Source organism: Papilio xuthus, unplaced genomic scaffold (genome assembly GCF_000836235.2).
Source record: "Papilio xuthus unplaced genomic scaffold, Pxut_1.1 DF827680.1, whole genome shotgun sequence".
Taxonomy (NCBI): Eukaryota; Metazoa; Arthropoda; class Insecta; order Lepidoptera; family Papilionidae; genus Papilio; species Papilio xuthus.
In genome coordinates, this window is record NW_013530969.1 from 6,350,762 (window position 1) to 6,374,748 (window position 23,987).

The window sequence follows — 23,987 nt, forward strand, 5'->3', positions numbered from 1 at the left end:
TTAGTTAAACGGAATAATTGTAGAACGGAATGGGGACACTTTCAAAACTTTTTTTTTTCATATATATGTTGACAGTTAATGTTATTACGTAGTGTGTTTTGTGCGCGTAATAGGTTGGTGGCGCTGTTGTACTACATAACAGATTTATGTCATAAATTAACTGTCGCTCGCGACTCCGTTCGCATATAATTAAAAAATAAGTAGCCTATGTGTTCTTTCAGACTTTATTTTATATGTATACCAAATTTCAACTGTCCCATCCACCTAAACATTCACATTTATAATATTAGTAAGAAGTAAGATTAACTTAACACAAGAAAATATATTAAAAAAGCATGTTTATAAGTTATATATTTTCGAACGAAAACAATCAGATTAATAAAGGTAGGAATCAACATAATTTTACTTACTACCTTCAAATAAAAATATTTAGTTGTCAAATTAAATATTGTTGGCTGGAAACAGTAATGTGAAACTGGATTTTTATTAATTTTTAGCACATGGCAAACAAGTAAGTGTGATTTTATTTGCTTATAGTACCTTTGTTTAGACTCCGTTCGCGCGATACTTAAAATAAACTTAATAAGTAGCTTATGTATTCTAGACTATGTTCTACATATATGACAAAATCCATCAAGATCCCTGCAGCCGTTTTGGAGATTAATCCATCCATCCTTTTAAACTTTCACATTTATAATATTAGATTGAAAACCATTTATTCTACTTTATTACATTTTTACGATGTCTGAGGACGAGAATAGAAGAATTTAGGAATATAAATTAACTACAGTTTAAACTATTGCATTAGGCAGCTACAGGTCCCCCATAATCTAAATGCCTTTTCTCATAATAAACCTTAGAAGTTCCTTATTCCTTGAAAACTATAAACTAAATATCATTGTGAATTGTCCATTTTTATTATTAAATCTTAATTTTTTTATGTGGACAGTGAGTGCGGTAATAACTCGGGGTCCGGTGACGATGTCCTGGTGTGTGTTCGCGGCAACAGCTGTAGTGATCACTCTCACCACGGTGGTGGCCAATGTGGTGGCGCTACTAGCGCTATGGCGGGTCAGCCGGGTGCCTTCACATTATCCTCTCATGAGCCTGGTGACAGCTGATCTGCTGGTAGGGACTACGGTTATGCCTATAGGTGGCGCGAGGGAGCTCTTCGTATTTCATCTAGGTAAAATTTATTTTCTTATTACAATTTTTTATTTGTAACTAGCTGTTGCCCGCGACTCCGCCCTCGTGGAATTATGGACTGTGTATGTGGTCTTCCTGACTATGTTCTACATGTGTGCCAAAATTCATCAAAATCCGTTGAGCCGTTCCGGAGATTCCTTAAAACAAACATCCATCCATCTAAACATTCGCATTTATAATATTAGTAAGAAGTAAGATTAAATAACTTATCAGATAAGACTCTCTGCTCTATATGGAGTACACTGGACGTGCTCGGCTGCACCGCATCCATCCTGTCTCTATGCGCGTTGGGCTGGGAGCGGTATCGCGCTGTGACGTCACCGCTTGCGCAACGCCGCGACTCCGCCAAATATCTGGCAATGTTGGTGTGGCCTGTCGCGACTATTGTTGCGTTACTAACTGCCTTCATACCAACTACAGAACATCATGATCCTGGGAAAGCTCAGAAAGCTTGTACTGTCAATATTAATGTCGGGTAAGTACAGTAGCAGTGGTAGAGCCCGTTTTAACATTTTCGCACGAATTGGCCCGACTCGCCCGGTGAAATACCACGACCACATAGAAGACAGGCATGAAGTGGAAGCTATTCCGCGTTTCGTCTGATGAGTGTGCGTCCCGGAGGCCTAATTTAGCCCTCTTTCCCTTCTCACCCTTTTTCATATAAGGAAACGATGGGAAGTGGAAGTGGACTTTACGGATGAGAGGATGCATAGGAAGGGAAAATATTTTCTTTCTGTGCATCCTTTCCTCCGTCGATTAAAGGTAGGCAACGCATATGCAATTGCGTATGTTTATGGGCAACGGTCACTTCGCTATATCAGGGATTTCAGGTGGCCGCTCGCTCGTTTGCCACCTTATGGTATAAAAAAAGTGATAATTTTTAAATATGAAGCAAAATGTATAAGTGATCTGGACAAGGTGAAGAATCTATGCAGATTGCAGGTCAATTTTGTAATTATGACTATCTTGGCGTATGCGTATGTCCATTGTCTTTCTTTGTTAAAAGAGCAAAAATTCAACTCTGGTTTAACATTTAACTATATTAACATTCACTCGATTGTTTTAATTCTATTTTAACAATAACAATAGACGTGTTTGAGAGTCTTCAATACAAATAAGAAGGGTTAACTTACCTATATAAAATGTATATTTCATTAAAAGTGCTTGTTTGTTATGCTAAGATAAATCTATAGTTTTAATATTCCAGTACTAAATTTGATAGATGTTTATAACCTTCAGATACGTGTTCGGGAGCATCATGTTATCATTCTACACGCCGGCAGTGGTAATGATCGTATTCTACACGAAGATAATCCGCAGTCTTGCCGCGCCGCCGCCAATACGCGCACACCGAGGTCGCTCACCAGTGCCTGAAGTTACCTCAATCGTATGTATTGAATCAATCGTATCAATTGTATGGAACATACAAAATAAGTCAAACTAGATGTCGCCCGCAACTTTATCCGCGTGGAATTAAAAAAAAACGTAATTAGTAGTTTATGTGTTATTCCAGACTATCTTCACAGTTTTTGCGAGATCTATGAAGCCGTTCTAGACATACCTTTTAACAAACATCCTTCCATCCATCCATCTAGACTATCGCATTTATAATATTAGTAAGATTGAAAGTAAATAATTAAAACTGCATAACAAAAAACTGTAAAACAGTGATCTACAGGTCTACGATTTATGTACAGCAGACCAATAATAAATGTAGTTACTAATAAATTCCTTTAATTTTAGGACGTAAGGCAACTACCGAATCTAAACATGCTTACACGTGCTGCCGCCCTCATTCCGCCAGATGCTATACTGTAAGAATTCATTCTTCCTACCATTTATAATTACGCTATCATGAAGACTTTAAAATGTGTTTCTTAGCTATTATAGTTTCATATATACGTTTGTATTGTAAATTATTTCATATTCTTGTTAAAGATAAAGTACTGACTTAAAGTTTGGTCATTGAATTTAAATATTGATGTTTGCAGAGATAACTTTTCAGTCCGTCAACGGCGCGCCACAATGACCATACTGAAGCTGATGACACTCTTCCTAGTGTGCTGGACACCGTTCTTTGTCATGCTCCCAACTGGTAAGAAAATATTTGTTACACTAATTCAATAAAATTAGCATTCCTAGTTTTAGAGATTATTGTTAGAATCCTTTGGCGCGAATGGCGCGCTTTTTCCTACAAAGTCAAGCGTCAGAATGATTAGTGAGGGAACATAAACGTCGACATTTTAGTAAGGCTAGTGTTGAGTCAATACCTGTGCATTTTCGGATTTTCTTCTTTACACTAGTTATTATAAATTGGTATCAACCAAGATGTGATGCTAATTTTCGCATTATTAGCATCCCAGGGGTTTTACCCCTTTTCATTTGCGCGACTCATGTTACTATGACCAATGTATCATTTCCATTGATCTACGAGTGAAAAAGCCCATTTAGACGATTCCATTTTCTTGTACCAGAGCAATAATTGAATGAAATAAATTGCGCGCATAATTTACCTTTAATAATTTTAAGCAACTGTTTTCGACGATACATGACATTTATTGCTTCAACATTGTATGCAACAGGCAAGCAACTTGCATTGCGGGCAGGTCTTAACGACAAAGCATATATAAAAATTCTGGTCTGGTAAAATCTGAACGGCGCATATGGGTATGCGTCGTCTTAAACAACCAATTTGCCTTGCGACTTAAACTTATCTTTACGTTGTAGATGCGCTGTGTACATGCGTATCAGACTCTGTTTGGATGCTGTGTACGTGGCTGGGCTACATGAACTCTGCCATCAATCCAATGGTGTACGCGGTCGCCTCTCCAAGGGTCCGGAAAGCATTGCTCGGCTCCCATACAAGCACAACACAGACAGAACGATGATGACAGGTTGACGAAAGAAGGTTAGTTTGCAAATATACTAGGCTTGATAGTCTAAATAGGGAAATAAGAAATTGTAGGAATACAAATTTTTCAGTTTACTTAACCTCAAATACTCGTAAATAAAAAACAAATCTTTTAAAATAAACTTTATTTATATACATTCTATCATTTTATTCTTTGGTACAAAAACTACCCATTCGAATCGTGTGGTTTCGAAAATATTTTATTTTAAATTGCACTCGAAAAATACTGCGTTTTATTTCAAAGGAATGGTTTCAAAATATTATAGGAATTTGTATAAATAATCAACAAATTATTTACAACTTAGTTTATAAACTTTCAAATAGAATAAAGAAATAAATCAACAACCTATAACTAATTTGTGCAACAATTTTTCTATAAATAACTAATTTATTTTTAAAATTATTTCTTATAGTAAACAACATTAATTGATCTGCTTAATAGCAATAGAATAAACAAAGAAACATGTTTCAACAATACGCCAAATATTTTTAAATCTGTACATTAGTAACGAAAATAAATAAATAGTAATTTTTAAGAATCTTAAGAAAATAAAGTGCAAAATTTTAAATTAATAGGTTTTCAAACATTTCATGTATTCTCAAAATATTATGCATTTGTAATTATTTTACTTTATACTGTGGAGATATCTTTTTTTATAAAATAAGTTCAACACTGGTGAACATCGTTGGCAGAACGGGCGAAGCTAGTGTCTCAAAATGGCGGCTACAAACAGAACAGCTGTTGCGAGGTATGGCGGACGTATAGTTGCCGCGCCGCTGCCAAAGTCCCGCGCGTCCGGGGAACAAGTCTTGCAAGTGCATCGCCCCGACAGACAGTATCCTGGCTCGTCTTCTTCTGATACACATTCCTGGCAAAAATAGAGTGATATTTATTCATTGTTAGTTTTTAAATTATAAAACTTTTATGACGATTGTGATATTGTTTATATTGTGTTATAAGTTTAGCTTAATATCAAAAGATGTGTTAGTTAGTTGATTTATAATATTCCTTGAATTAAACGTTAAATACATAACTCTGTGATCTATATTGTGATATGTAGTTTTTAAGACTCCTTCAATTGTTCTTATCTCTGTCTTTTGTTTTCTTATTCAGTTTTCAGTTTTTCGTTCACCCAACCTTTGGGATCCTTGATCGTATACAATACTTCTAATTTAAACATATTTCTATTTAGAATTGAACAATGGAATAGGAATATATGTAGAAAATTTTACATTACTGACATTAATGAAATTATAGATTTGTAAATTTATTTACTTTTATTATGATGCTATTAAAAGACTAAAACAATTACAATTTTTTATTCAAACCGAATTGTGTTGAATCTTTTTGGAACGCAATTGTCTTAGAGGATTTTCTATTATTTGATAATATAACCTACAAGATCTTAATGTACAAAGGAAACATAATGTTTGTGTGTACCTCATCCCTCCTGCACTCCTGTCCGGGGCGGCGGCGGTGCCAGCAGTGCTGTGGTGTGCCGGCCGCGTGCGCGCTGTAGGCACACGTACACGCCCCGCCCAGGCACAGCGCCGCGCCCGGCGACCGCGCGTCCTTCGTGCCAGACAGACTGTCGCACTGAACGTCGTATACGCACGGATCGTTCAATGCTTTTACCGCTGTAGACAAACGTTAAGAAATATACCATAGCAGCAATTCCATCTGCCAACTAATCACATTGATAAGGAGGAATTTTTCTAATGTTATAATAGCTCACATTCTACACAGGAGTTGGTCTCCTGGTGCGCGACCCAGTTGTCCCGGCAGCGGCAGGTGCCCCGGCACTGTAAGCCTGCGCCAGCACACTGCAGCTCGTCCTCGCACTCCTCGCCCAGAGTCGCGTCCCGTACGCATCTAAAGATAGCATAGACCAGATCAATATTAAGTCATTTAGCCACCGTGGTTACTGGTAAGAGTTACAAATAATATTAAAAAGTTAACTAATGAATAATCGTACCTCGTGCCATTATCCCTTGGGCTGTACTGTAATTGGCACGTGCAATATCCCCGCACGCAGAAGGCCTGACGTTCGGTGCCATGTTCGCCCAGGAAACAGTTCTGGTCTACAACGCACCGCTCGCCGATCACTGGAATCGAACAACGATTCTAATATGAAAATTGAAACCGAACATTGTGCTGCTAATAAAAAGCAAAATTAACTTTTGAAGACAAATAGCAGTTTAGTATGAAAAAGTTTTCGCGTGAACAATAACTAACTTTGCTGTTAGTAACACTGACAAAGTACATTGTGTCATAACTTGCCTGCAGTTTCATAGCAGCGGTCGTCTTCGAGATGCGCATTGGGTGCGCACGCGCAGACGCTGTCAGCGCACTCGGAATGCACGCCCATGGTGGAGTGGCACTGGATGTGTTGCACGCATTCTTCGCCCATACGCGCCTCTGTACAGATAAAAACAAAAATCAACTAAATCCTAAAAACAGAGAACAGACGTTGTAACAGAAAATGATTATAAAAATGGATAATTTATCGTAATTTTTTTTTCAGAAACCTAACCTGGAATACAGCAACAAGTTATCTATGGATTGAACTAACCAGATCAATTATGGATATATAATTGGCTTTAACTAGAAGGTGTTTAACAAAACAAAGTAAATCTTAGTTACCCTTCAAGCAGCCCTTGTGAGTGCTATTCACAGCTGCGTATACGAATCCATCCTTGCAGACGCAGTAGCTACTCTGCCGACAGAACGCATTGTCAGGACAGTCCATGTCCGCGTGACAAACATTGCCTGTGCGCCCTGCAATTAATATACCCAACATAAATAAATAATTTGTAATATTAGAAAGGAATTTTTCCGTACTGAGCTTCCGTATTTAAATAATAAGTACAGTACTGAAAAATTCCTTTTGAATGTTACAAATTATTACCTTTCAATCATTAAAGAATTGAAGAATAGACACATTAAAATTACTGCCTATGAGGACGTCAACATGTGATTGTTGTGAACAGACAGACGGATGGGCTGTGAAATTATCTAACAATGGATGATGACGTAAGCAGGGAAGTGTTACATGTATTGTTGATTCTGTTGCTAACTTGCTGAAGTATGTAAATATTTCGCGCCATAACGTAATCGATTTAAGACATGTCATTCGGTCATATTTTGCACAGAGTAAACAAGCTACAAAACACGTTGGGGCACGAACATAAATTTCCAAGTACAGCATATTTTAGTTAATTTTTATGCGTAATTTATAGATTTTTAGTGTTGAAAATTTATTAATTAGTTATTACTATTTTTTTTAATTATTATACGATGGCAATCAAGTAAGCGGTCACATGAATTATTAGAACTAGCAAAGCTACCGCTACCCATAGACATCTGCAATTGCCTACCTTTAATGGACAGAGTATGTACTGAAAGAGGACATTTTCTCTTCATGAACTCCTCTCATTATTATAAGAAAAAGACAGGAAGAGAACGTGGACTAAATTAGACTCCAGCACACTTCCTGAATCTCTCACATTTATCGGAATGACTTTTCAATTCTTTAATCCATTTTAAACAGACGCGGTAGTTACGACAAGTAACTACCGCAAACATAAATCTAATTCCAGTGCTTGTTTGATTTAAGCAAGATAATGTTTATCAGTATAAGTGTGGTTTACAATTGTTTACATTGGATGTTGACTAAGCATACCTTAAGGCTTAAGGTTCTTCAATCAATCATGTTCAAGGTTGTTACTAATTTTACTTTCTGTTCTTAAAACTATTTACTGGTACTTGAGACATGTCATCATCAGCTCACTATACGTCCCCACTGAGGGGCTCTGAGCCTACCCAAGCACACGTTTGACTAGGCCATAGTCAACCACGCTGACCCAGTGCGGGTTGTTTGACTTCAAATTAAAAGATCTTGTCTTTGAACTTCTTCTCAGATATGTGCAGGTTGCATCACGATGTATTCCTTCACCGTAAGAACGTCAAATACATGTAAATATGTTAATCGGCAATCGAAAAACACATTGGTACATGACGGGATTCGAACCCAGGACATGCTATCCTTTTCATTTTGTTTGACAAAATGTTTGAAAAAACAACATGTATTATTTTTTTTTCCAGTATTACTTTTACTTTTACAGTAATTATTTTTATCCAGTATTACTTTTTTCCATGGTGATGCAGAAGAACTAATAATAATAAGTAACTTTAATAGTTCAAAAACATTTTAATGTTATCGATAAAGCATTGGGTCTCATAATTTCCGTGTTATAAAGGTGGTCGGCCCAGTTTTGTGCCCTATTGTCCGAGTGTAAAGAATCGATGTATCGGCTCGTTGATTGAATCGATAGGGTCAAATCGATTCGATTATAATAAAGCAGGTGAAACTACGGCCTAATTTATTCAGAAATTGGGTGCTTTCGATCTTTCATTAAAATTATTCAAATTATTACGGTTTCAACACCAACTCACTGTCGCACTCAGAGAACTGGATATTAAACAAGTTTTTAAGAGTATTAGTGTCTTAGTGTCTATATCACCGTCTGAGTGTGGCAGCTACTTTACTAATTTTTACTTCCTAATCCTTTTATTTACTTGTCATTCCAGTTGTAGTAGACAATTTACTAAATGTAACACATCTATATTTTCGATTATTTTAGTGTACCGTTATGATTCTGCGGCTTAGATGCTATGGTTAATCGAGAAAATCGTCTCCGTGACGTCACAGATCATTGAACAAAATTTACCAAAGAGCAATAAAAATTTGTAGGTAAATAAGATTTTCGCTATGGGCATACTTTTTTTTAATGCTACATCAAATGTATTTTACAGCCAGTAGTAAATCGAAATGACATTATTTTTACAATAGCATTTATTTAGGTTACTTACTAAGAGTAAAGTAAGAAGTTTTCACTGTTTGAAATTTTAATTGCAAAAACGGAAAAACAAAACCTAAAAAGGAATATTAAACGTACGCTAGTACGGCTATAAGTGTTGTAAATATTTCAGTTGTGTTTTATTTACATGAGTTACTATAAGGTGTAAGACGTCCTATATTCGGTTCCGATAAGGTAATCATGTAGTCGTTGTTTGACCCAGTTAGTAAAAAGGCAGGTCGTGTGAGTTGCGTCAAATGTCGTAAATATAGTTACGAACAAAGAGTACGAAGAAATATGGTTACTGAGTACTTCAAATTTTACTCCTATTTTAAAATATGTTAAATTATGGTTAGAAGCCAAAACAGTATATGAAATATTATATGGTCTGACTACGTTTATTCTTTGACAAAACACTGTCAGTTTTCCGCCATTAGGCAATACTTTAATTAAGAGTTAATCATATTTAAAATAATTATAGTAGTAGACTTAGTCTCTAGTGATCTTTAGAATATTCTATTTCAATCTGATTAAATAACATCTAGGTAATAAATAAATCTACTATGTTCTGTTACGTAATGTCAAATATCTGATTTCATTGGTTTTCGCGGTAAAAATACGTTACATTGTCTATGAAAAAGGTGTTGCCATGTGAAAATTAAACATCATTTATCTTTATTAATTAATATTAGTGTATAGATCACGTTCATAGGAACATTGCAATTTTGTTTTTGAATAAGTTTTATGTTTCTCCGGTTTGAACTTCTTAACTGTCAAATTAGTGTCAAAGATTATGCATCCTATAGATAGGAACATCCATTAATGAAAATCAAAACTTACTTTTCTCTGGACCCTGAGCTAGGGCGAGCCCGAACAGGGCGAATATCCACAACCCCCACCCTGCCATTGTGACGTCACAGTCCACAGCACAGCACAGCGCACCTCACGTCTACAACACACAAGATGAATTAAAGAAAACCTCTCAGCAAACTATGATGAGCGATAAGATAAATTATCTTACAGTGATTAATTAACACTGATAGGAAAAATACTTTGGAGTCACGAGATGGGAGCCCGTGGTGGGGATGTTGCTAGTTCGTGACATCTTTAATACTATTGTAATTACAAAATTATATACTTAATTAACTGTTGCCTGCGACTCCGTCCGCGGCATTATAAAAAAAACTTAATTAGTAGCCTATATATTTCTTCAGATTATGTTCTACATTTGTACAAAATTTCATCAAGATCTGTTGAGCCGTTATGGAGATACATTTTAATAAACATCCATCTATTTAAACTTTCGTATTTATAATATTAGTAAGATACATTTGACGTATAATATTCTCGAGTTAGAAGCTTTTACTAGAAATATCTAAATTAAACGTCATGCTCTAATGATTTTAGTCTCGGTTCACACGGAGACCACTGTTCTGTTGCCATGACAATCTCGTATTGGAATGTTTGACGGATTTACTTTTATGTTTTGGGTCTGTTAACTTTTATTCTACTACAAGACAAAGATCGTTTTTCTTTAAATAAGACATGCTTAAAAATTTATGCTGGCACCTTTAGAAGTATTTAACCAATAGTCGCCTATGTGTTCTTCAAATTCTAAATTTCAGTGATATACGTTCAGCCGTTCCGGAGATACCATCTAACAGACATCCATCTAAACTTGCGTGTTAAACAACTTTTATTTTAATAGTAAGATCTATGAGCTACACGTCCCAGATTTCCCCGGTGGCAAAGACTATGTCTGACTTATTTTCTATCATACCACGAATTTCTGATCCATGAATTTCCGTCTAATACTAATTGACTAATGAGCGGCCTTTTAGTAATTTATATTATTTCAACAAGTTGTTAAGTTTTATAACTACATAAACAATTTTTATTTTTTAGTAATTAAACACATTAGAAGATTTTTTGGAAAATTTACTATTGTTTCTTTTACCATTCCAACTAAGCTCTAGACTTGTGCTAGAATATGGTTTACGACAATAGTCGAATGACGGGATTCGAACCCCCGACCTCGTGATCGGAAATCCGTACCCTTAAACATTTGGCTATTGACACTAATTATTCAGTCTATAATTTAGAGACGTGATTTATAAGAATACTATTATATTATCAAAGGCTATTATAATTTGGAGGTCATTCCTCAGTTAATGTATTGCCCAATCTTTCGCTTACATCACAATGGTAACGCAGACCGTGAGAAAAATGATAGTCATCTTAATATTATTGCTTTGATGTATTAACGGAACTAAGAACAGAATAAATTGTATTTTATAACGGAATATTTTATTATTTGAAATATGAATAAACAATAATATTAATGGTAGAGTGGTCAATAACTGGGTCAATAACCTGATGGACCGTATCTAGTAAAATAGATTAGTGTTTTTTTTTTATAACCAAAATGCATATTTCGTTTTCTTTATATTTAATATCTTTAGTTCCTTTCATCAGCTTACTATACGTTCCTATTGAGGGGCTTGGAGCCTACCTTAAGTTGGTTCCTTTAATTTTCCAAATTAAAGTTGATAAGTATCACTTAGTATCACACAGAGCGTCGGTGGCTCAAGGGTTTCGTTCAACCGTTGAATTGCAAACTGCAGGTCCGGGGTTCGAATCCTGCCATGTACCAATGTGTTTTTCGATTTCCGATTTACATATGTACATTTATCCGACGTTCTTACGGTGAAGGAAAACATCGTGATGCAACCTGCACATATCTGAGAAGAAATTCAAAGATATGTGTGAAGTCAACCAACCCGCACTGGGCCAGCGTGGTTGACTAAGGTCTAGTCATCTTTAACTTAGGGTAGGCTCCGAGCCCCTCGGTGGGGACATGTAGTGAGCTGATGATGATGATGGTGATGAAGTATCACTTATTGACGTGTTTACTTAGTTTTTGATTGATAACGGTAACCAAAATTATTATATTATTTAGGTTGATAAAACAAATTAAAGTCAGTAGACCAATTGCTATCTCAAACATCGAAACAGAGGAAAAGCGTTTAATCTCGGATTAAGGTCGTTGAATAACGTTTCGAGGAAATAAAAAGAAAATGGCGAAAATTGTAACATTTCAACAATTAAATCGATTATCTAAATTTGAGAGGCGATTGATACGGTCGGTTTACGCAATTTAGTACAGTCGCCTACATTATAATTATGAATAATTTTATAGCCGATGCTTATTATTAGTTATAGTGACGCTTCAGGCTCACATAAACTTTAATAAAACTTTAGCAAGGCTTAGAACTGTTATTACAAACTTGATATCTTATCTTTAAACCTAACTATAACTGTAGAATCTCAGATTAAATAATTATTATACCAAGTTTCTTATGGGCGAAGAATTTGGACAAAAACATTCGCTATCGCCTATTATTTTTAGATAATGTTTTCTTAATATTAAACATTGTTGTACGCGACTGTACATGTGTCATCAAACGGAACGGGTAACGAATTATCTCGCGTAGGATCGTGACCGACGATAGCGGCTTCAGAGCGCATCATCACGCTCTTCTCAAAGGGCACCGGCAGTATCTGATATACATTCCATTTCTTATCTACCGAAGTTATTCTTTAAAATGAATAGAGTAAATATAATTGAAGCGCCAATAGTCTAAAGGTACAGATGATGAACATTCAATCATAAGGTATTGGGTTCAAATCAATAGTTTTAAGTTTAAAATGCTTGAAAGAAATATTGATTAGTTACTCTTGAACTCTTTTTCCATTGTGTTTGTGGCAGTTCTGCCCTTAATATCTGTAAAAGGGGACCATATCATTCGGAGATTTACAAAATATAGGTTGCGAAGGATCCAGCAATCAGCAAGCGTGTGTTGTATTTCACGCGGTCAGTTTGAACGCAAGCCGCTGGCCGAACATAACCTTCTTTAATTAGGGTTGCCAAAAGATTCGCAAAACAAATATGCCTACAATATACAATTGAAACAACTTTGATCAGAGATTTCTATTACAATGTTTCCATTCAAAGGCATTAGCTAAATTCACACGTACATACAATCAGTTAAATGATAAGATGTCTTACATAATTAATCATTTATATTTTTAAAACAATATAATTTAATCACGTTTTCTAATTATTACGTGTACAATACAATTTGTTTGTTAAATACAGCATGTTGTATATAAATCAAGATTTTGAACCAATCATTAAAATTTTAATATACAAAATGTATTAGTGACAACCCTATTATGTGACAACTGGATTCATATAAAACAATCCTCCATTGTAGGCAACTAGGCGGCGTGACGTGCCATATGGGAACTCCTGCTTTTGCACAGCACATAGGATACAAACAATTCGACCATAGCGCTTTCTTTGTTCGTCTATCACCACATTTGAAATTGATCTAGATTCCTCTATACATAAATATAGCTTTTATAGTCTATGCTTCGATATTTAAATATAATTAACGAAGTGTCTGTTGTTTTCTTCCGATAAGTTAATTCCAAATAAATCTTGACAATTGATTTATGTAATAATTGATCTTTATTACAGCAAAATAAAATTTTAATTCGTTCATTAGGTTATGGTAGATAAGTTCCAGTAAAAAACATATTTTTAGCCCTTTTTTATGAGCAATGGAATCCCACTATGAGATTGACGTTTGACATGCACGTCATTTTTTTTTGTGACTGATTAGTCACTGTTTGCCATGAAGAGGCATTTACAGCTTCACCGGGCTTGAGGTGGCCGACCGCAGATGTCGCTTAGCCTGAACCTCGTTTAAGAGTAACAAGACTCGAGGATTCCCTCAGGAGCCTCGGCTCGGGCTGTTACTTCGTTATAGTTACCGGATTGGGAGGTCATCGGAGCTCTTGCATCGCTTCGGTGGACGCTCCATGGAGTGACTGTTCTCAAGGGCTCCCGAGAGGGGACCTCGGCTTGGGCTGTCACTCATTACGCGTTTAGCATTCCGATTCAAGGGTGCCCGAGAGGGCCGAACCTCGGCTTGATCGGTTGCTATTATCTGATTGCTAATGCTAACATTACTACCACTTTGGAAAGCGTTATCGCTGGGAGAAGAAGTGGCGGAAGAAAAGTAGATGCATATGTGATACAGTTCATTAAACCGACGTTATTCGTAATACTGTATTAGCAATACATATTGAGAAAAGCCCATGCAACACGCATTGCGTGAACTCCCGGTCTCGGTTTACATCGTATTGGATAACAAGTATGAAGGTATTGCTAACAAATCTTATATATAACATTCTCGTGTCACAATTTTCGTTCCCATACTCCTCCGAAACGGCTTGACCGATTCTCATGAAATTTTGTCAGCATATTGAGTAGGTCTGAGAATCGGACAAGATCAATTTTTAATCCCGCGCGGACGGAGTCGCGGGCGACAGCTAGTTACACATAAATCTAGATTAAGTATGAAATAATAATAAAATGTAACACAAGTATGTTTTAACGGAAGAAAGCGACATAATATGCACGTTGTTTTTGCAATCTAACGTGCCCTCAACAACTAATAACTTCCACAACTAAGAAATAAGTTCTACAATAGTTCTTAGGCTTTATAAAGATAAAGTTAATTAAATATCTGCTCTGGTATTATGATTGTTTGAGATTTTTGTTGTGTATGAGTTTCAATCGCTAAGTGTAGTTACGTATATTTTTTTTCTGGTAAAATAAAGGTCATGGTTACTTATTGCATTCCAATTGTTGTTCACATTGGCAAAACTATAGATGCTATAAATTAAATTGGTAACTGTAAAGAGGTTATTTGCTTAATCTTAAATACTCCTTGGTTAACAACATTTACATAGACAAAAAAGAAATAAACTCTAATCGAACAGTTGCAATCTAATATCCAAATTCTTGCCTGTTTCACGGCTCGAATGATTCTCTTCGCCGATTTGCGTAGTTTCTCTGAAGATTTACGAAAAAAAACTTTCTAAAATTACCGCTTCCGCTGTGATGCGGTGTTCGCGTGAGAGCCGCCTCTTGAAATTATCCATGCACTCCGCGATAGGGCTATCAACTTAACAATAAACGTAAACCCAAACAATGGCAACTAAAATTACTTCACTGACAACCCTGGATCTGTTGACTGACGACGAAAACAAATGAAAAAGCAACATCCAGTAACATACTTCACTCTGACTCGAAGACATCAATGTCAAAAGTGTAGCCATAACAAATTCGCAAACGTGAAAAATTCGGGTAAAAGTCAAAGAGGTGACAGCCCTAGGTAAGGGCTCTCGTTTGCCACCTTATGATATAGAAAAAACAGTTTACTAACTCCCACACCTAAGTACACTGTTACACGGAACAGGTCACAAACTAATAAATAAATAATTCACATGAGTTAACACAATGGGACAACAAACATAGCAGTCGCCAAGGTCGCCGTAAACATTAACCAAGTGAGTCATCGCGTTACATAATAGTAGCTGTTTTCATATAACTTACTGCAAGTCTTGTAAGGAAAATGAGAAAAACTTGTATAGCTAAGTAACACTAATTAGATACGGACTTGATTTGTAAATTACTACTACAAAAAAAATTGCGTTCGCGTAATGGAAGAATATTTTTTATAAATCTCGATTGATGGTCAAACAAAATAATAAGTAATACCGTAATTGCTATGGTTCAATGTAGGAAGGTTACTGAGGATTTGGGACGCATGTGTTGAGGGTCTAGCTTCCAAGATTTCTGGTTTTAATAACCAAAAAGTATATACTAATTATGACAGGATAAACTTAAGTAGACAAAAATCTCAACCCTAAGAGGATTTTGAAGATGTTGCATAAAGGTCAAACAAAAATGTTTATACCGTAGGTGGCCAATAACGAATCATATACCCTAAAACACTTGAAGTTTTAAAGGTAAAAATATAGATTAAGATGAGTGCATCGCAATACGACACTGACCAAGTTACGAGGTATGTTGGACAGGTTTTACCTTGTAGAACAATTTGCAGCCACTTTATATACCGTTGTCGTGTATCAGTTAATCAGACATCGATTATACGAATACAAATAGGATATAGAAGGACGTGTCTCTTATCGTTGGTTTCTGAAAACAAAATCTTTATATGAAACATATCGTCATTCCTGTCATTATCTTTGACAATACAGAGATAATAAATTTTAAACGGAGATTTGGTCTCAGAAACCCACGATAATATTTTAGTAACATTGATTTCCTTAACATCGATTTCTATATAAGCTATCTTTTTCTACTAGAAGACCGACTGCTACTAAAGTATTATTTAACTACGCATAGTACTAGCTGTCGCCCTCGACTCCGTCTGCGCGGAATTAAAATTAAACTATTAGTCGCAGCATAATGTTATATAGCCTAAAGCCTTCCTCTATAAATGGACTAACCAACAAAAAAAGAATTTTTCAAATTTGACCAGTAGTTCCTAAGCTTAGCGTGTTTATACAAACTCTTCCGCTTTATAATATTATTATAGATTAGTTTAAGTAGATTTTATTGAAAATAAACGTCAAGCCAATTCTATTTTTTATTATATGTTTGTTTAATATAAATAATAAAATGTCTTTCATAATTTTTATCAATATAAAATTCGATAACGGTATGTCGTAAGTAATTCGACCTCACACAAAGTAAGGACCGTACGCGCATAAAGTGCGCATAAAAATACTGTTGACTGCATTGGCACACTGTGTGGTCAGTGACTCAAGATTACGTTTTACATGATTTGATTTGAATGACTCAGAATTGTTTATAAGTACGCCCTTATATGTAGAATGTGCGTTTAAGACTATTTGTTAATTTTGTCCGTAATATACTTACTAGAGATATATCTCGGGAAATAATACATCCGTCGAAAAAAATTACATTTCTTATAATATCTCGTAAACATTTAAGTCAAGAAACACTTTATAATATCCACTTTTATTTATTAACACTCAATAACACTTTACACAAAGAAATAAAACGTTACCTTTTAAAAATAACCTCAAAATTTCAATCTTATTACACCAAAAATTGACACCATTTAAAACACATTTACAGATGTAAAACACAACACTTGAAGGTTCGTTTCTTGTTTACAGACAACTTCGTCAAACGATGTCTAAGTGTGGTTGTTAACTGATTGTAATGTTATCATTATAATGATAAAGTAAATGGTTTCCGACTTATTGATTAGTCATTATAATGAAATTTTATTGGACAATGTTACACTTACTTACTTTTGGAAATTTTGTCGTCATTCTGTAACCAATTAAATCGCAGTTTGCAGTAAGTGTCATGATTTAAATTGGCTATCGATCGGTATTAAATATAAGTACATTTACATTGAACAATGCTTTATTACTCGACGCGACATATTCACGACTTTATTGGAAAGTGGATCACGCACCGTGTCGCAGTAACATCGGTTTCTAGAACATTCACACAAGGTCACACACTCGCATCCTGTTCAAATAGCCTCAAGGGGTCTGACTATACGTCAAACCACAAGGAAGCAAGATGGCGGAATACAAGATTTTGCAGGCCATGGTTATTTTTAAGCAAACATAAATGTTTATCTGACGTTAAATGGTTAAAAAGATAATTTCTGCAAATTAAATCGAAAGAAATTGTTACCAACTCAAGCACAAAAGTAAATATTAATCTTTGTTAAAAACTGCATTGTACAACGATAACAGTAAACGTCATTGTCATATCGTTTTTCCCGCCAATTTGCGTAATACAGATAAACAAACATGCAAACACAAAGGTTAATGAAGACGACCTGGGTTATATTAGTTACTAGCGGTTGTCCGCGACTCCGTCCGCGCGGTATTAAAAAACATAATTAGCAGTCTATGTGTTCTTCTAGACTATGTTCTATATGTGTGCCAAATTTCATTGAGATCAGGTCAGCCGTTCTTGAGATACCTACGAACAAACCTCCATCCATCCATCCAAACATTCGCATTTATAATATTAGTAAGATAGTGTGAAAAAACAATCTTAGCTACTTTTGGTAAATAATTAAATTAGGTTATTTTGAAACCGGTACGCATACCAAAATAAACTGTTTAATGGTAATTTACAAACATAGAAGAATGTATTGACCGACTGACCGGTAACATTGCAATTGGGTAACCATGGTTTTGTTGGACTGACTGTTTTTTACTAAAGAAGCTAATATTGCATGCGTTGTAATGACAGTCAGATTGTAAAATGTCAGAGCAAAATATGACTGCAAGAAAAAGAGTTTAAGGACCTTTTTGGTTTTTTAACTATCTTTTATTTTGTCAAATCCACAAAATAATCCCGCGTTAATGGTAACTCTAGTTTAATATAAAGATGATAGTGGAAGTTGACAAACCAGATATCATCGATAACAGTGTCAAGTATTTGTGTCCATGAAAGTTACTCGCAGAAAACATATTTGGCAATTTTAAAAAACATATTTGCCATTTTTATTAATAAGGAATTTTTATTAAAAAAAACAGGTCTAATTAAAATTTATTCACATATTATAAATTGCAAAAACGAAAAGAAATCTGTACAAAAAAGTAAAAAAAAAAATATGAAAAAAATTCTTACAAAAAATACACAACTATTTTACATTTCCTTCAATTTCGTTTTTTTTGCAAATACAACCTAGCCTTGTTTAAAGATTTTAAAAAAGGAGAAAATTCTCTGCATCCCTGGTGGGGATCGAACCCACGACCTTTGGATTAGAAGTCCAACGCGCTATCCTCTGCGCCACAGGGACGACAACAGTGTGTGTGAAATTGCGTTACTTCTGCTATTTAAACGCCACACACAACGAGTATTCACTACGATGACGTCATATAACTCACATTGAAACAACATTCTGTATTTGAAAAGGAATTGTATTCCTAATGAAATAGTGATCATATTCCTTCGTTTTGTTTAGGCATAGTTGTAAAAACATTGTATTGTATAGCAATTTAATTTTACGTTAACACACAATTAGGAAAAATCTTTGGATTTATTCCTTTCATTGCAAGATAATCTGCGAAGCTTGAAAAGCCAACAATTAGATAAAACTTCATAAACTGAGAAGTATGACAACATGTTTTTGACGGTGTTCCAACAATGGCAACGCATCAGAAAGTTATTTCCGAACGCAACGCACAACATAACAATGTTGCATGGAACTCGAACGAAAGTATAAGTTTTGTTCGTCATATTTCCCATGGCGATGGCTAGACAGAGCAAAACGTTCCGCAAACCAGTTCCGAAGTTACGAGGAAGAGGTCTCGAATTCGTAATGCTCAAGTTCATTGCTTTGCAGTTCCCAAGGCGAGACGAATACGACGCATTTACTAGACTAGTTATTTAAATTGGCACAGAAAACTTATTTATCGTACTAATATTATAAATGCGATTTTTTAGATGTAGAACATATTCTGGAAGAACACATAGGCTACTTATTATGTTTTCGTAATTCCGCGCGGACGGAGTCGAAGGACAGCTTTTAGTTAATATTTAGCGCTTTGTATTTATTACGATGTTTGAAAATGGAACGCACTTTTTGCTTTAGCCTATTGCGTAAGTTAATAAGAAATTTAGGAGTATTTAAGACACCATTGTATTAGATTATTTGAGGCAAATTAGGAAAATTTCATTTCTTTTAAAACTAAATGCTTTTTGTAACTTCCATAATAAATAAAAGAGAAACATGACATTAAACCTCTTCCAATTTGAATAAAAACTACACACGATTCTGCCAAAATAAAATAGTGATGTGTCCAAAACCGTAACAAAAATAACGGACAAATTGCATCGATACTTTTATTGTAAACGGTAAAAATCGATCACCGAAATAGAAACAAAAGAAAAACATTTCTTACTATCTCAATAAAATAAAGAAGTAAAGATTAGTTAATGGTTGCACATTATTGTTTTATTTTTAGTAAATCTGCTATTTATATTCATTTATAATATTTCAAATATGTATTATTTTTAAATTTCAGGCACGTAGTAACAAGCAGCATCAAATTATTATTTAATCTTACGTTACTGTTGTGTTAAATGTTCATAAAATTTTTATTTTAAACAGTCGGGACATGCGTACAATCATTATTTTATCCATCAAGGATGAGACTGCATATGGCTTCTTTGAACATGCCCAAGGTATTGATTATTGTAGTTAGCTTTACGTCATTTTTACTGTTTCGTCAAGCCTTTTATCGTTTTAAATAATTACAGGGTTCTTAATAACATGTAATAAATTCATTATATTTGATGGTCATTTATTGACAATGGAAACTTGCGTTAAATTAAAATCCGCCATTCTCTTTTTTTACAATACCCCAAAAGACTAATGAGTAATGACATTTTAAACTTATTCCATTAACAATAAAAAAAGTTTAAGGTAACCCGTTTAACAAGTGAATTGTCGTTACGAATAAAGTTAATTAAAACTGCAGTTTTTATACAATGCGGATACCTTGATTTATATCTAGATCGCGTCTTAAATTACAGTTTTGTTTTTAATTTTTAATACGTTTTTTAATCCGTCACACATATATCAAACTTGTTGTTAATATGACCTTTTTATTTAAAAATCATAAAGCAATGGCCATTATTAATATTTATTCTTACAGTAATATGGATGGAAATATAATTGTAACCTCCTTTAGTATCATACAGCTATTTGAGCAACTTTTATTTAACAAACATAAGTAAAAACTAACTAAAGAATATAGGCATCACTGACAAACCTTGATTATAGAGTACTTTGAGATACTATTAATCAATTAACTAAGAAATTAACATGAGTGTTGTAAATGCGTGAGGAATTATGAGGGACTCTAATATTACTGAATTGGGCCACGACCTTACTACGTGTAAATCGAAAGGGTACGTTTAATTATAGACTTCGTATCAAATTGCCATAGTTAGTATGTGATGTATGAATTTAGAAATCACGAATATCAAGTGATGACTTTGGGAAAAAGGAACGATTTATTTAACGAGAAGTTTACAGAAACCTGATAATACTTCTCCAACATAGTTGGTTACAGCTATGAATATTTATAAAACAAAAGTTTTGGTAGTAAAGGATTCGAATTAAGATCTATAACATAATACACATGCTTCCATCTACGAGGTCATTAGCCAGCTTGTAATAAACAATACTAAAACTACATATGTATATTTACAATAAATTTTGACACGCGAAATAAACATATTGTCAGCAAAAAATCCTCTATAATCACTGTTGTTTTATTACGCATTGAATAAAATCACTTACCATAATATAATCAACGCATACGAAAATAACAAAGCACAATTTCGGTAAATTATTAACAGGGTAAAAAACCGTAATATTTTTAATCTATATTTTGATGTCACATCACCATAACAACGCGCGCGATAACAGCTGTCAAGCGACGCATGCGTGCAGCGCGACGTTCACAGACCAACTGCCACAGTTCGCGCCATTGCGCATTGATCTTTCTTGAAATTTTTTACGCGTTTTCGTCTAGACTCGATTTTAATTTAATAAGAACGCAATTAAAACTTTCAGAGCATTTTTAGGTTACGCTTTTTTATATTAAAGTGAAAACTTTTTAATAACCTAAAGTTGTCTAGTGCATATCGAATTTTGTAAAACTGTCTTAAAAAATTAAAATAATTTATCGTGTCACTGAGTAAGTATTCAGTTACTAATTAATGGGAAATTATTATAATATACTGAGTAATTCAGTTTGGGTGTAAGAGAAGTTTCGTTCAAATTGGAATGGATTTTAATTTGAACATTAAAATGTCGTTGTTGGCTATGGACTTATAAATGCTCTACAGCATTCGATTGCTGATTTACTTTTTTATTTGTCAACAAAGGTTGTCACTGACATATCACGAAGTGTGGCACAATTTCTGGACCGAACCTCAGACTGAAAAGGTCTTGTTTGTGTTATATTCACCTTATTGTGCAAATACAGCTAATTAGTATTAAGATTATCACGAAGGAAGTTCAATTGCCAATTTTGCAGTGGTTTAAGGGAGTTCACATTTGGACGCTGCATCTAATAAAGGTGAAAATGACTTTAAATACACGTGTATTGATTTATTATCAAAGCTTGCCAACTCTTATTATTATAAACAAAATAAACTCGACCGTTTGAAGATCGACTGACAATGCCGACTAACTCTATTCGTGACAACATTCACATTTCCCGCGCGATTCTCTCCTTTTTTCACATAACTTTTTAATTAAAAAGGCAAAGGTCTTAGTGGCCAGTATGCCACGTATTTGGCAGAGTGTTTTATTCTGTACACAACACCTCACACGTCAAAAACAGTTTAGTTGTTTACAATATAGGCACTTATAAAGACATACTTACAAACAGGCAAAAATAAACAATACGTACAAAGCCTTTTAAGTGTCTTGTGTAACTCTGATTCTAATAGCAAAGTAAATAACTTAATAAAGCAGTCGAGATACTGTTGAGATAGTTTTGTTGTAGGGTTTCACATAAATAAGTTAATTTAACCAAGGTTATATAAACCTCATGTAGCTTAAACATCGGGTTATAATGAAAACCTTAAAAGTAAATAAGTTTCGATGGATTTCGCTGAAATTTGGCGTTGATATAGACCATAGCCTGGAAGAACACATAGGCTACTAAGTTGTTTTTTTTAATCCGAAGGACGGAGTCGCGGGAAACAGCGAGTAATTGGAAACTGGCCAGTTATACAACAAATCCTTACAAATCTGATGGTTTCAAAGACGTATTATAAAAAAAATGCGTAGGCGCATGTCATATGAGACTCTGAATGTTTACAAAGTTTAATTTACAGTCAACACAATCATGTTTTTCTTTATTGTAACGTATCAATATTGTAAATAACATTGTTCTTTCTTTTTGAATGGCATTTTTATGTTGGTTGTTTTTAAAATTATTGTCGACGTGTGTAATAAGGTATTGAGTTAATATGAATTAAAGTTTCGATTTTCACAAAAGTGATACCAGATCGATGTCATTTTTATGTAGAGAATATTTCGTTCATACTAAAATACCCTTTATCTCTCTCACTTAAAGTTCTTTTTAAATTCTTAGAACAGTAATGATATTTATAGATTTTTTTATAAATAAACTAGTAATAAATCCTACATAGATGCTGCTATGTTTTTTGACTTCGATCAGTTAAAGTTAAAAAACACGCAATACTAGAATATACTTATAAATATTACTAGCTGTCGCCCGCAACTCCGTCCGCGCGGAATTAAAAAAACTTAACGTTTAGGGGGATGAAAAATAGATGTTGGCCGATTGTCAGACCTACTCAATATGCTCAAAAAATTTCATAAGATTCGGTCAAGCCGTTTCGGAGGAGTATGGGAACGAAAATTGTGACACGAGAATCTTTATATATAAGATTAGTTAGAACCTTTTGGCGCGAATGGCGCGCTTTCGTTACCAAGTCAAGTGTCAGATTGATTAGTGAGGGGACATAAACGTTGATATTTTAATAAGGTTAGTGTCAGACTGTCTTCCTTACAATACTTAGATTTATGCATTTTTCGCAATTTGAAACAAATAAGGTATAATAGCATTTATCAAGACTTCATCCGTTAATTTTCAAAGCTATTTTATCTCAGATGCTATAATTTAATTACTTTCTTGTTCAGAAATTCGAGTTAAAAGAACCACATTAAGGCGGCTAAATTCGAGATACTGTAAAAACTTACTGGTCGCAATAAAATCCGATGGCTATATACTTTATGAGAGTAAACCCTATGGCGTTATTGTTTGGTCGCACCCTTAAAAGGCTGCATCAGGTCTTGTTATGGACCAGTTCAGACCACCTCAGCCTAAAACAGGAACCATATATATTTTGCAATATACATTTTCTTTTAGTAATGTTAAACTTAATTAACCACCAAAAAGATGAAAAAAAAGAAAACTTCGAAACAGTAAATATCTACAATTCCTAAATATTTCAGTCATTATTACTTTGTCGTGTCTTATCCCAATGCATGTGGGGTCTGCACATAAAATTTTC

At 34.6% G+C, this 23,987-nt stretch overlaps 2 protein-coding genes and 1 non-coding gene across 6 annotated transcripts; 1 reads left to right on the plus strand and 2 right to left on the minus strand.

Annotated features, from left to right (window-relative positions):
- The first annotated feature begins 440 nt into the window (after positions 1 to 440).
- LOC106117456 (beta-2 adrenergic receptor) lies at positions 441 to 4,844 on the plus strand. Of its 2 annotated transcripts, none has more exons than XM_013311783.1 (8): positions 441 to 511; positions 950 to 1,186; positions 1,420 to 1,681; positions 2,446 to 2,593; positions 2,950 to 3,020; positions 3,198 to 3,301; positions 3,934 to 4,114; positions 4,811 to 4,844. In XM_013311783.1, coding segments are annotated over exons 1-7 (984 nt in total). In that variant the 5' UTR covers positions 441 to 510; the 3' UTR covers positions 4,095 to 4,114; positions 4,811 to 4,844. The 2 variants fall into 2 exon arrangements, with proteins under 2 accessions (XP_013167237.1, XP_013167238.1); XM_013311784.1 differs by having other exon boundaries at positions 1,627 to 1,681.
- LOC106117457 (teneurin-1) lies at positions 4,625 to 21,390 on the minus strand. Of its 3 annotated transcripts, none has more exons than XM_013311785.1 (8): positions 21,232 to 21,390; positions 9,818 to 9,926; positions 6,762 to 6,896; positions 6,399 to 6,536; positions 6,094 to 6,223; positions 5,854 to 5,990; positions 5,559 to 5,755; positions 4,625 to 4,986 (listed from the first exon to the last, which is right to left on the minus strand). In XM_013311785.1, the coding sequence occupies exons 2-8, from the start codon at positions 9,882 to 9,884 to the stop codon at positions 4,822 to 4,824; spliced, it is 969 nt and encodes a 322-aa protein (XP_013167239.1). In that variant the 5' UTR covers positions 9,885 to 9,926; positions 21,232 to 21,390; the 3' UTR covers positions 4,625 to 4,821. The 3 variants fall into 3 exon arrangements, with proteins under 3 accessions (XP_013167239.1, XP_013167242.1, XP_013167241.1); XM_013311788.1 differs by lacking the exon at positions 21,232 to 21,390 and adding an exon at positions 16,951 to 17,086; XM_013311787.1 differs by lacking the exon at positions 21,232 to 21,390 and adding an exon at positions 16,800 to 16,933.
- TRNAR-UCU (transfer RNA arginine (anticodon UCU)) lies at positions 18,648 to 18,720 on the minus strand. Its single transcript has one exon. It is a non-coding gene; the product is annotated as a tRNA-Arg (tRNA).
- Positions 21,391 to 23,987: the final 2,597 nt, after the last annotated feature.